This window comes from Amblyraja radiata, chromosome 39, assembly GCF_010909765.2.
Source record: "Amblyraja radiata isolate CabotCenter1 chromosome 39, sAmbRad1.1.pri, whole genome shotgun sequence".
Taxonomy (NCBI): Eukaryota; Metazoa; Chordata; class Chondrichthyes; order Rajiformes; family Rajidae; genus Amblyraja; species Amblyraja radiata.
Window position 1 is genome coordinate 841,426 of NC_045994.1, and position 14,332 is coordinate 855,757.

The 14,332-nt window shown below is 47.4% G+C and overlaps 1 protein-coding gene across 4 annotated transcripts in view; it reads right to left on the reverse strand.

Annotated features, from left to right (window-relative positions):
- LOC116967258 (STAM-binding protein-like) overlaps positions 1 to 12,433 on the reverse strand; it is a 50,960-nt gene extending 38,527 nt beyond the window's left edge. Inside the window, exons 1-4 of one of the 4 annotated variants that reach the window (XM_033013730.1) lie at positions 12,333 to 12,387; positions 11,736 to 11,873; positions 8,589 to 8,682; positions 1,545 to 1,765 (exon numbers count right to left, since the gene is read on the reverse strand). In XM_033013730.1, coding sequence (XP_032869621.1) covers positions 1,545 to 1,747 — 203 coding nt within the window. In that variant the 5' untranslated portion in view covers positions 1,748 to 1,765; positions 8,589 to 8,682; positions 11,736 to 11,873; positions 12,333 to 12,387. Of the gene's footprint in view, positions 1 to 1,544; positions 1,766 to 8,588; positions 8,683 to 10,420; positions 10,425 to 11,735; positions 11,874 to 12,332 lie in introns of all 4 variants that reach the window. The other 3 variants (XM_033013729.1, XM_033013732.1, XM_033013731.1) reach the window with 3 other exon arrangements.
- Between the last annotated feature and the right edge of the window lie 1,899 nt (positions 12,434 to 14,332).

Sequence of the window (14,332 nt, forward strand, 5' to 3'; positions counted from 1 at the left end):
AGAAATTACTTTAGTCAAAGGGTGGAATTCTTTGCCACAGAAGTCTGTGGAGGGCAAGTCAGTGGCCAGGCAGAGATAGATAGATTCTTGATTAGTACAGGTGTTAGAGATTATGGGGTGAAAGCAGGAGAATGGGGTTAGGAGGGAGAGATAGATCAGCCAAAATTGAATGGCGTAGACTTGATGGGCCGAATGGCCTAATTCTACTCCTGTCACCCGACCTTATGACCTTATTCAATGTGACGGATTGAATTTGTACGGTAATATTTGAAATGATGAACAGATATTGATACCATTGTATCACGGTTCCAGGGTGAAGTTTTATTTTTGGGGTGTGAAGCTGTTTGTACAGATTTTACATGGGATTAAATGGCACAGGTCATTCTCCAAGTAGTGTTCTTCCCATTGCGTCTCCTCTGATGGAACTATCTGCTCACATCTGACATACATGACTCATTAGCACTATTCTCCAGGTCAGGAGTATGAGATCCAAGCCACACATCATGCTTTGAGCGAGCAACCAAATTATCCTCCAGAGCAGCAACAAAAACTAGTCTATCGTCGTCACCATTAAACCATACAGACCATAGCTTCTTGAATAGTATGGGTGCCAGGGGTTACGGGGAGAGGGCAGGAGAATGGGGTCAGGAGGGAGATATAGTTCAGCCATGATTGAATGGCAGAGTAGACTTTATGGGCCGAATGGCCTACTTCTACTCCTATCACTGATGATCTTATGACCTATGACTTCCCAATAATTTCTGTGTGTGTTTTTTCTTTTGCTTTTTGAAATGTGGCTTAAGAAGCGGGACTTAAAAAAAAATGTGTGTTCTATCCTGCAGACAGAGGAATAGGTCAACCCGTCGTTTTCTGGCAGGAAAAGCTAACTGTATGCAAAGGCTGTCTAACAACTTTTAAGCAAAATACTTTGGGGAATCCTTGATATTGCCCAGATACTGCCATTGTTTTTCTTTAAGTATTTATACACAGGATCTGGGTGTAACTGGCAAATTTGTTGCTGATCACAAGTTGCCTTCACAAGAGTCTCTTTCCTGATGTACAACAATAGGTGAAGTTTTGGATCAGGACCCTTCTTCAGACTGAAGGGTCTGCAACAACATCCTCCACAGATGCTGCCTGACCCGCTGAGTTACTCCATAACTGTGTGTGTTTTTTTGGTAAACCAAAACCTGCAATTTTTTGCATCTCCAATTCATAAAACAAAGAAGTTGGACAAAGTGATTGGCCTGTGACAAATGAACGGGCACATTTTCAAGTCAGAAAAGTTTCCAACACTGCTTCAATATTTCTCCATTCTCTGATCTCCACCAGCACTTGAGCTATGCACACGATAACACAAACTCCAAACGGTTCCATCTTGAAGGAAAATTTGCAGATGGTGCTGTAGTGTGCATATCTCGTACTGGTGGAGCAGACAGGCTGTGGAAGTATTGAAGCAGCGTTGGAAATCTGTTGAAGAACACCTTACAGATAGTACACAACGCTAGAACTGCAACACAGGGCAATGGGATTGTTGAACTTACGTGATGTATTTATTGTAAAGCACGAACGCACTTTCCAGGTTGCCTTCATCCACATACACCGCAGCCATGCGAATCATTTCAACACCAGAGCGGAAGTACCTCCGCAGAGGGACATCATCGTTGATGTCGACAGAGCTTCCTTTCTTTGTGAGGGCCCGCACACGCTCCTCGGGAGATAAACGAACATCAGAGTGTTCTGGCATCGTAACCAAGCCACTCCACTGCATGGAAAGGACGAGAGTAACACATCACACAATAATTAGCACACTATTTCATAGACCTGGAAAAGGCCTTTTGGTGGAAGGGTCAAGAACCCAGACACACAAAATAAGGTGGGTGCAGCAGCATCTATGGAGCGAAGGAAATAGGCGACGTTTCGGCCCGAAACGTCGCCTATTTCCTTCGCTCCATAGATGCTGCTGCACCCGCTGAGTTTCTCCAGCATTTTTGTGTACCTTCGATCTTCCAGCATCTGCAGTTCCTTCTTGAACACAAAATAAGAGGGATTGCCAAAGGAACCAAAGTTCTAGATTCTCTTAAAACATCCTCTCCACGGCCAATACTTTACACGGTATTCAAGCAAGTGGGCAGAGAAATGCCTTCTGTAGGAGGCCCTTGTGTTGGTCAGGGCACCCGTGAGAAAACTGCCAATCCTGTTTTCAGCACTTTCATCTGATCTGACACTGGGGTTTCTGATGACCAGTTCTGGGCATCACTCGACAGACAGGCAGAAAGACTTCATAATGGATGCAGAAAATCCAAGCTCGGGGGACTTAACATGTGGATGGACTTAACATGTGGATGGACTGGTTACACTTGGACCAGAGGAGGTTGAAATGGGATCCAAGGGAGGTATTCGCAATCATGACGGGGATACATGAAGTGATAGAGAGAAAGACGTCTTTCGGTGGAAGGGACAAGAAACCAAGATAATTTCAGTGAATGCCAAAGAAACCAAAGTTCTCAACTCTCTTAAAACATTATTTCCACATACAATACTTTGCACAGTATTTAACCCAGTGGGCAGAGAAATGGCAGATAATGTTTCAACCAGACAAGTATGAGGTGAAGCCATTTGGGAGGTCAAATGCAAGAGGAAAATGTACAGTAAATTGCAGGGATCTTAGGCATGTTGGCCTTCATAAGAAGAGGAGTTGAGTATAGGAGCAAAGAGGTCCTTCTGCAGTCGTACAGGGCAGGGCCCCAGTGAGAACACACCTGGAGTATTGTGTGCAGTTTTGGTCTCCAAATTTTAGGAAGGACATTCTTGCTATTGAGGTTCACGAGGTTAATTCCAGGGATGACAGGACTGTCATATGTTGATAGAATGGAACGGTCCAGCTTGTATACACGCTAGAGGCAGGAAACATGTTCCCGATATTGGGGGAGTCCAGAACCAGGGACCATAGTTTAAGAATAAGGGGTAAGCCATTTAGAATGGAGATGAGGAAAAACTTTTACACACAGAGAATTTGTGAAATTCTCTGCCTCAGAAGGCAGTGGAGGCCAATTCTCTGGATGCTATCAAGAGAGAGTTGGATAGAGCTCTTAAAGATAGCGAAGTCACGGGATATGGCGAGAAGGCAGGAACGGGGTACTGATTGTGGATGATCAGCCTTGATCATATTGAATGGTGGTGCTGGCTCGAAGGGCCGAATGGCCTACTCCTGCATCTATTGTCTATTGATGTACAAAGAGATCTTGGCAGTGCAAGTTCATAGCTCCCTGAAAGTGGCAACACAAGAAGATAGTGGTAAGGAAGGCATATGACACCCTTACATCTCGATCAGGGAATGGAATGTACAAATCGGGAAGTCACACTACAGCTATAAAACTTTAGTTAGACCATGTTAACTGTTTTTTATGCAGCTTACATCACCATATTACTGGAAGGATGTGGAGGCATTGGAGAGGGTGCAGAAATAATTCACCTTTGGATATTGCATGAATTGGGGAGTATTTGCTACACGGTGGAATTGGACAAACTTGAATAGTTTTCCATGGAACATCACAGGTTGAGGGGTAACGTGATAGAAGCATATAGAATTATGAGAGACATAGATATGGGTAGAAATGTCAAATATTAAAGGGCAAAGGTTTAAGATGGGATTGGAAAAATTGAAAAGAAATTCATGATGCAAGCTTTGTTTTATTTTACACAGAGTATTGGGTACCTGGAGCACGCTACCATGGGGAATGGTGGAAGTAGGTAAAACAGCAATGATTAAGAGGCATATGAACAGGCTGGGGTGGGGATATATCCTAACTGGCTGCATCTTGGCCTGGTACAGCAATTCCAATGTACAGAAAAGCAAAAGGCTACAGAGAGTGGTGGCTCAGCCCAGTACATCACGGGCACAACTCTCCCTATCATTTATATGAGGCACTGTCCCAAGAATGCAGCATTTATCACTAATGATCCGCACCAACTTGGCCATATCCCGTACTTCTTGTAGCTGCCATCAGGCAAGAGGTACAGGAGCCTGTAGTCGCACACTACCATGTTCAGGAACATTGCACAACTTTAATCCTACCGCAACAACCAAACACTATGGACCACCTCTAGCATCACGTGGACTCGTTTCATAATTGTGTTTTGCACTAATATATTATTTTTAGCTGTCTTTTTCTTTTCACTGCCCCGTAGAATTTAAATTATTTATACATACTTTGTTTCTTTGTGTTGCCTGAGTCTACCTGTCTGTGATGCTGCTGCAAGCAATTTTCATTGCACCTGTACATCACTATACTTGTGCAAATGACAAGAAACTCAGCTTGACATTTGTTGCTGATTTTGCTTCATCCTCTAATCTTTCCACCCTTTTCCTGTTCATATTGGAATTCCTTGGTGAACTTGACTTGACACCCATTTTTATGCAATTATATACTTTTTTGAGGTTATCTTTAACTATTTTTTGAATAACCAGATGGAGCATCCTCCATGTTGTTTTCACCCATTCCTTCTCTCCAGAGATGCTGCCTGCCCAGCTGAGTTACGCCAGCATTTTGTGTCTATCTATGGTTTAAACCAGCATCTGCAGTTCCTTGATACACATTTTGTCTGCTCCACTGTCAAATCTACTCAATGTCTACCTTGAAGAAATGTCCTCCTCTCTCCGACGAGAGTTCAGCTATCCAATCCTTCCCTTCAGAGATGCTGCCTGTCCCGCTGAGTTACTCCAGCACTTTGTGCCAATCCTCCATGTGGAGTTGTAATCGTTATGTGTCCATCTTGCATAAAAGGGCATAGGCATTTAGCAAGGCACATAGTTGACTTAACGACTGGCATGATAAATGCCGTTTCTTGGATAGGAGATTGGACAGTGGTGTTCGCAGGTTTCAATGTTGGGGGCACTTGCTTTTCAAAAATCTATATTAAGGACCTAGATTAAATGCCATGATTTTAAAATTTGTTGATAACACAAAACTTAGCAGTATTATGAAATGGAAGGAAGACAGATTCAAACATGCCAGTAGAAAAGGACGAGCTTGTGGTGAGATGAAGATGATAGAGAGAATGACGAGAGACAATACAATAAGAAAGGAAGCTCATCTGAAAGGCTCCTGGGGTTCAAGTGTACAAGTAATTGAAAATGGCAGCAAAACACAAAGTGCTGGGGTAACTCAGCGGGTCAGGCAGCACATGTGGACGGAATGGTTAGGCAGCATTGTAGTTCAAGGCCCTCTTTGGATTGATTGCGGGGGGTGGGGGGGGGGGGGGAGGAAGCTGGAAAAGGTGGGTGTGGGACAAAGCTTGAACCCTTGAACATAATCCCCCCTTTCTGTCATGGCTGTGTCCCTCATAGCCAGTATTTTGGGTACGTTACATCAGGGGATAAAATTGGCATGTAAAAAAGGCAATGATAAGGTGGTCATGGGAGATTTCAATATGCTGGTATGGATAAATCAGGTTGGTACTGGACCCCAAGAAAGGTAATTTGTGGAGTGCCTCTGAGATGTATTCTTAGAGCAGCTTGTAGTCGAGCCTAACAGGGAAAGGGCAATTCTGGATTTAGTGTTATGTAATGAACCGGATTTGATAAGGGAACTCAAGGTAAAGGAACCAGTAGGAGGTAGAGACCACAACATGAGGGAGGAGCCGGCCAAAGTTGACTGGAAAAGGACCCTAGCAGGGTTGCCGGTAGAACAGCAATGGCAGGAATCCCTGGGAATTATCCGGAAGATGCAGGATCTTTTCATTCCAAAGAGGAAGAAAGATTCTAGTGGGAGAAAGACGCAACAGTAGCTGTCAAGGGAAGTCATGGACAAATTGCCAATATTACCCCGCTGTACAAAAAGGGAGCAAGATGTTGTTTACTTAGATTTTCAGAAAGCCTTTGATAATGATTACCACCAGGGGGCGCCACACGATGGAAGCCTCACCAACAGTCTATCTTTTCGTCTTTTTTTTAGTGTGTTTTAAAAGTTTGTGTTAATGTTCTCTGGTTTGTTTTATGTGGGGGTGGGGGGGGGGGGGGGGGGGGGGGGGGGGAGGGGGGGTGGGGAAGGGAGCCGGAGGAAACTTTTTTTCAATCTCTTAACTTGCCGGAGATGCGATTGTTTTCCGGATTTTATCTCTGGTCGCTCTGCGACCTAACATCATGGAGCTGGCGGTCTTGTTCGGGACTGGCTTTAAGCCCCACCGTCGGGACGTGGACTTACCATTGGAGCCAATCCTTTGCCTGGGATCGACGCTCCAACCACGGCCTGCGGATTTAACCATCTCGTGTAGCAAGCAGTCTCGTGTAGAGACCGATGTCGGGAAGCTCCAAACTACGCAGAAGGTTCGACCAGCCCCGACCCGGGGTCAGATCGTCCGGCGCGGGATAGCTGACATCCCACCGATGCAGAAGCTTGATCGCCCCGAATGTGGAAGGCCCGAACGCCGCTGGCAACAGGAGCCAAGATCATCCCGTCAACGGAAGGCTCGAGGCTCCCGACCGCAGGAGAACAAAGAAGGGAAGAGATAGAACTTTTTTTCCCTTCCATCACAGTGAGGAATGTGGAGGAGTCACTGTGGTGGATGTTCATGTTAACGTGTATTTTGTGTGTTTCGTTGCTTTTTAATGGTATGACTGTATGGCAAATCAAATTCGTCGTATGTTGCAAAACATACTCGGCTAATAAAGTATGATTATGATTATGATTATTATGATTATAAGGTGCCACACGTGAGGCTGCTCAGGAAGCTGAGAGCCAACGGTATCAAAGGGCAGATACTAGCATGGAAAGCAGGTTGGTTGGATGGCAGATAACAAAGAGTGGCAATAAAGGAGGCTTTTCGTAGTGCCTGCAGTGACTGTTGGAGTTCTGCAGAGGTCGGTTCTGGGGCTGCTGGTCTTCCCGTTGTATATTAATGATTTGGATGAGGGGATTGAAGACTTTGTGGCCAAGTTTGTGGATGATACAAAAATAGGTGGAAGGGCAGGTAGTGTAGAGAAAGCAGGGACTCTGCAGAAGGACTTGGACAGGTTGGGAGAGTGGGCAGAAAAGTAGCAGATAGAATATAGTGTAGCAAAGTGTGGTCAGGCATTTTTGTACAGTAGGAATAAAGGCGTAAACTATTTTCTTAATGGGGAGAGAATCCAGAAATCGGAGGTGCAAAGGGACTTGGGAGTGCTGGTGCAAGATTCCCAAAAAGTTAATCTGCAAGTCAAATCAGTAGTAGAGAAAGCAAACTCAATGCTACCATTTATTTCAGGATGGATTGTATAAAAAAACAGGGATGTAATGCTGAGGCTCCATAAGGCGCTGGTTAGGCTGCATTTGGAATATAGTGAGCAATTTTGGGCACCATATCTGAGGAAGGATGTGCTGGCTCGGGACAGGGTCCAGAGGAGGTTTACAAGAATGATCCCAGGAATGAGTAGGTTAACCTATGATGAGCATTTGTCGGCAATGGGCCTGTACTTGCTGGAGTTTAGAAGAATGAGGGGGGACCTAATTGAAACATACAGAATAGTGAAAGGCTTGAATAGAGTGGATGTGGAGAGGAAATTTTCATTAGTGGAGAGTCTAGGACTAGAGGTCATAACCTCAGAATTAAAGGACATTATTTTAGGAACGAGATGAGAAGGAATTTCTTTAGTCAGATGTGGTGAATCTGTGGAATTCGTAGCCACAGACGGCTGTGGAGGCCAAATCAGTGGATATGTTTAAGGCAGAGATAGATAGATTCTTGATTAGTACAGATGTCAGAGGTTATGGGGAGAAGGCAGGAGAATGGGGTTAGGAGGGAGAGATATATCAGCCATGATTGAATGGTGGAGTAGACATCATGGGTCAAATGGCCTAACTCTAACTACGGGATGGGTCTCGGCTGCATCCTGTAGCTCTGCTCTTGCTCCTCTTCCCCCCAGAAGCAACAAGGACAGAGCTCCCCAGTCCTCACCCTTAACCTACCAGCCTCTGCATCCAACACATCATCCTCCAACATTTCCATCATCTCCAACATGATCTCACCACTAATCACATGTTCCCATATCCACCTTCCGCAGAGACCACTCCCTCCCAGCTCTTTGGTTCACTCTTCCCCTCCCACCAAAACCACCCCCTCCTCAGGTACCTTCCCCTGCAACAGCAAAAGTTGCAACACCTATCCTTCTACTGCCTCCCTTGATTCCATCCAGGGACAACAACAGTCCTTCCAGTTGAGACAAATGTTCACATGCACCTACTCTAACCAAGTGGCTGTTGTGTTGAACATTTACGCTCAGTCTGCCAAGGCCTACCAGATCTCCCAGTTGCTAATCATTTTTAACTCTTTCCCATACTCCCTTTCTCTCCTGGGCCTCCTCCACGGCCAGAGTGAGGCCACGGGTAAATTGGAGGAACAACACCTCATATTTTGCTTAAGTAACTTACAACAAAGAATGTTGAATTCTCTCAGTTGAATTCTCCTTAAAGTTGACAGGTACATGGGTAGGACAGATTTGGAGGGAAATGGACCAAGCGCAGGCAAGTGGGACGAGTGTAGCTGCGACATTGTTGGGCCAAAGGGCTTGTTTCCACACTGTATCACTCTATGACTCTAAGTGGCAGTACCTTGAACAACGTGGAAACAAAGAACTGCAGATGCTAGTTTAAACCAAAGATAGACACGATCTGCTGGAGTAACACAGCGGGTCAGGCAGCATCCCTGGAAAGAATGAATGGAATGAACGTTTTAGGTCGAGACTCTTCTACAGACTTTTTTTTACAGAGAGGGTGGTAGGTATATGAAACTAACTGCAGGAGGAGGTAGTTGTCACAGGTTCTATCGCACCAATCGCAACAGGTCCATGGATAGGATAGGTTTAGAAGGACATGGACCAAACGCAGGCAGGCAGGACTAGAGTAGATGGGGAATGTTGTCCAACAGAGACAAATTAGGCTGAAGGGCCTGTTTCCACCCTGTACGACTCTATGACTCTCCTCTGTCCAACCCCCTTCCTCCATTAAAAGTTGGTTAACCAGTTTAACAGTTCACAGACCGAAAGGTCTGAATGACAATAAAGGAATCTAATCTAATCTAATCAATTATATTTGATAGTTTTAGCAACAAAGTTCTAGCACTTTGTATCTATCTTTGCTATAACCATCATCTGCAGTTCATATTTATTACATTGTGACAGTTGCTTGCAGGTGAAGGGGATTTGATTGGCAGATGGGAGGAGTGTGACAAAGGTCAGAGATGAAACGAAGACAGTAAATGTCAAACCAGAAGACGGGATATAAGTGGTGGAAAGATGGGGACAAGACACAGTGTGGAGAAGGGTGACAGAGCATGGGATAAATGGGTGCCGACAGCAGAGCTGCCAACTCTCACGCATTGAGCGTGAGACCCGCGCATTTCGCCCAATTCTCACGCTCTCACGCTGATCACAGAATTTCTCACGTTCTCATGAAAAATTCTGTGATCAACGAGAATTTAAAAACTAATATAAACTGCATGGGCCGCGGGTGTTGGAGAGCCGGGGCTGAGGGAGGGATGGAAACAGCAGCGGCGGGGGCAGATGCGGACGGGGAGCTGAGGCTGGTGAGTGTTTGCCAAGCTGGCAAGTCGCTCGCTGCAGCTCCGGCCATGAAGCAGCCTCATTTTCTCCAACCACCCCCATTTGAAGGCCACTATCTTCCACTACTTCTACCCAGTGCTTGGTATCTACTTCCAGCAGCCACTGGTTGTCCTCCAGGTTGCACCGAGCTGCAGCCTGGTCCATGCCGGTCACCAGGCGAATTCGGCACAGAGACTCTCACGGCAGCGGCGCAACGCTTCCGACGCCTCTGACGGCCCGGGACTCTTGCATTTCTATTCAACCTGTTTTATCCATTTATCAGTCTTTCTTAAATGTTGGGATAGACCCTGCCTCAACTACCTCCTCTGGTTACTCCTCAAAAATACTTCAAACAAAAAGCATTTAAATCATACTTCTACAATGCACTAAAACATGATTTTAATACATCAAATTTCAAAAAGGTCACTACCGTGGGAGGGGGGCACCCCTCTCCCACACTCGGTTGCTCCACCCCCAAGGCCAGTGATCACTCAGCCCCCCTACTTTCAAAAACGCTCCACGGCCCCTGGTTCAGACGGAGAGCACTGCCAGATGTGAGCGGGGAACTGAGGCCAGTTGTCCGTGATGTCTGGATCAGCGCTTCGTGTTTCGGAGTTGGCTAATGTTATTGATTTGTAATTAGCCTGATTTGTAATTAGTTGACAAAACCTTAATTTATTAATCCGGAATATCCAGGGGGATGGGATAAGTGTAATATTAAAATGACATGCAAGGTGTCAGGCTGTCTGTCACAACATACAGCCCCGATAACCCATTATCTCCTTCAGTTAAATATTGGGAAGGTCATTTGTCATTTGCCACTCAACTATTATATTTGTTTACCTCACTGATTATTTCTAACCCCCCCCAAATTCCTTTCACAGGTTGAATAGAAATGTCCCCAATCTCGTTGTGTAATCAGATGGAAACTGGTTCAGATGTAATGTTTATTCGCTTGTTCACAGAAGGAGCATATTTTAAAGGAGTGATAGAGATACTTGCAGGGGAATGTGTGAGGAGGTTATTATTTGTCTTTAGCTTTAGCTTGAACCAGGCCATCTGAAGATTCAAAGTTTAATATAGTAATTGTGTATCATTGTTGTGTTATGAATATCACAGAAAATATTATGTACTCTCTAGATCACATTAAATAGAATATTATTGCTTAAATATATAGTTATTGGACTTTGCATTTCGGAAAAGTCGCAGCTGAGAGGAAGGCAGTAAAATACTGAAAATATTGGGGGTGAAAATGACTTCAGGACAGTTTGTTAGGATAATGAAGGAAATGGTAACAGAATATTTATACAGCTGAGTGAGTATAATTTTATGGATAAGAAATTACGTTCAACCAATTGATTACTTATTTTACAAAGTAACTAGCATGTTAGATAACAAGGAAGCCAATGGATGCAGCAAATTTTGTTATACAAAATTTGGTCCGTGAAGTACCCCATAAAACATTAGATAAGCACCTGTGGACTTGAACGTAATAGTTTAAGTCCAGGTGGTCAGATATGGGGCTTTATGTGTGGGCCAGGTATACTGTCAGTGCAGAGGGGCTAGGAGCAAGGCCAAGTGTGCATCCAGAGTCAAGGTCTGGAACAGTACTAGGTGTGCAGTCAAAGCTGGGATAATGGGAGTGTTCAGCAAGGGAACCTAAGCAGGTAAGCAGTTATGATCAGGGTAGAATAAGGTGTAAGGCTGGACTCAGGGTCAGGAATGAGAGAAGGTATGCAACTAGAGTCAGGGTCAGGAGTAGTACCAAGTTGGCCAAGTGCTTGATTATAATCTGACTTCCATACATGAATACACTAAGATCATCCCTGTGCTGCACCTGTTGATCAGAGCCTGGCTCTACTATGGAATATAATTAGGAATGTAATTTAACCCAACCTTATTCATAGCTAATCCAATTTAAAGCATAAATATTGCATTAAAAAAAAAGACTCGCAACAGTATGCACCAGATTGCACAATTTCAAGCTGAAAATGCAAAAGCTCCGTACCAATGGGAGGGGGGGCTCGGGCTTGGTCTCTCTCATTTCCCAACTCTCACCCAATGTTGGCAGCCCTGCGACAGAGAAGGGGCACAGGAAAGAGGAGTATGGGGGGAGGGGGGGCATGTTAGTTGAAGCTGGAGAATTCAATGCTCATACCCTCTGGTTGTAAGTTACCCACACAGAACATTAGGTGTGCTGTTCCTCCAGTTTGTGTGGCCTCACTCAGCCCGGATCAGAAAGGTTCGTATGGGAATGGGAAAGTTAGCAACCGGGAGATCCAACAGACCGAGCGCCCTGAACAAAAATGGCATTTACAAAGCAAATAAGGCAAACACAATTGTGGTCTTTAACAATATAAGCATACTGTATATAAACAAGACGGTCGTGCTGAATCTTTAGAAATGACTGGCCCTGCCTCAGCTGGAGTTTGGTGTTCAATGTTAGCCACCTCAACGTGGAGAAGATGTGATGGTGGGGCTCAAGAGAGGTGAATGATGCTCAGAGAGCGCATTTGCTGTCAAAGAGGAGATAGTGGAGCTCGTGGAGACCCGGGAGCGCGGGCGCCGGGCGGAGACACGGGGGAGACCCCGGAACAGGACGACTAGGTGCAGCCGCGGGGCGGGGTTGGCCAGTCACCGACACAAGTGAAGGCGAGCGTACAATGACCGCTGCTGGGACCCCCGGGGGCTGGGAGCGGCGCCCGCAGAGACAGCATTACTACAACGGGCCGAACGGCCCCCGCTCTTCACTCACCCGCCCGGATCCCTGCGCCGACCACTAGGCCGCAAGCCCCGCCCCTCCCGCATCATCATCACGTAATTACGCCGCAAACCACCCCGCTGCACCATTGCGTCATTACGCCGCGACGTCATTACGCCGCAACTTTCGCCCCTCTGCGTTGTCACGTGACAGCTCCACGTCCGGCCAATCACAGGCTGGTCCCGCACCTCAGCCGTCCAATGACCATAGACCATGCTCTCCTCCAATCACAGCTCGTGACCAATCAGCACAGCTTACCGCCGCCCAACAGCCAATCACCGCTCGCGGTATCCGCCTGGCGACCAATTGGAATGGAGGCCACCCAGTGCCCGGGACAGGGGAGCTCGTCACTTTCTCCCGGCATGCCCACACGAACTCGTCACTTCCTCCCGGCACGTCCATACGCTACTCGTCACTTCCTCCCGCCACGCCCACACGCAGCTCGTCTCCGGGACACGGATCCTGCACCAAAGGCCCGAGCGGTCTGTCCACAGATGCTGAGTGACCGCTGAATTACTCCAGCACTCTGTATATCAAAGATCTTAAAGCAAGCAGAGCAAGATAGGTTACTCTCACGCAAACGTGTAGTACGCTCATGGGCGGATTCATGGGTGATTATATGACTCATTTTAGCAACCAGCCCCCGCCATCTTGCTTCCGGCCAAAGTTCGGATCTTTGTTTCCGCAGCGGGGAAAAGGAGTGCGCGGCCCGGGGAGAGGGAGTGGAAGTGTGGGGCCCGGGGCAGCGAGGAGAGGGAGTGTGCGGCCCGGGGCAGTGAGGAGAGGGAGTGTGGGGCCCGGGGCAGCGAGGAGAGGGAGTGTGGGGCCCGGGGCAGCGAGGAGAGGGAGTGTGGGGCCCGGGGCAGCGAGGAGAGGGAGTGTGGGGCCCGGGGCAGCGAGGAGTGGGAGTGTGGGGCCCGGGGCAGCGAGGAGAGGGAGTGTGGGGCCCGGGGCAGCGAGGAGAGGGAGTGTGGGGCCCGGGGCAGCGACGTGAGGGAGTGTGGGGCCCGGGGCAGCGAGGAGAGGGAGTGTGGGGCCCGGGGCAGTGAGTAGAGGGAGTGTGGGGCCCGGAGCAGCGAGGAGTGGAAGTGTGGGGCCCGGGGCAGCGAGGAGAGGGAGTGTGGGGCCCGGGGCAGCGAGGAGTGGGGCCCGGGGCAGCGAGGAGAGGGAGTGTGGGGCCCGGGGCAGCGAGGAGTGGGGCCCGGGGCAGCGAGGAGAGGGAGTGTGGGGCCCGGGGCAGCGAGGAGTGGAAGTGTGGGGCCCGGGACAGCGAGGAGAGGGAGTGTGGGGCCCGGGGCAGCGAGGAGAGGGAGTGTGGGGCCCGGGGCAGCGAGGAGAGGGAGTGTGGGGCCCGGGGCAGTGAGGAGAGGGAGTGTGGGGCCCGGGGCAGCGAGGAGAGGGAGTGTGGGGCCCGGGGCAGCGAGGAGAGGGAGTGTGGGGCCCGGGGCAGCGAGGAGAGGGAGTGTGGGGCCAGGGGAGAGGGGCATAGGAGGGGGGGAGACAATTGTAGTGAGGGGGCAGGCGAGGGAGTGCCGGGGGGGGATAAGGCCTAGTGTTTGTGAAGTTGCGGGGAGGTTTACAATGTTTCTTATTTAATGTCCCTTGTCTAGTCTGAAATAAAGTTCATCATTGGATCAGAAGAAATATAATTGTGTGTGTTATATGATTATATACATTTATATCATTTTCATGTATGTGTGTTTATAAACATATTCTTTAACAAGAATTAACAGAATTATGAACTAACAGAATTATGAATCTAACCCTATATCACACACAAAAAGTTCCCCCGCCATGTCAATTACCCTGCGAATCGGGTCGGTTCCGGTTACTACAAAATCAACTCAATCACTGCTTGTGAGCCATTTTAAAATAAATGATTTAAAAAACATAAAAAAAGACAATTACCAGAGTCAAATTTTATTCTTGACAAGAAGTATGAACTGACAGATTTATGATTCTAACCCTATATCACACACACAAACTGTTGCCCC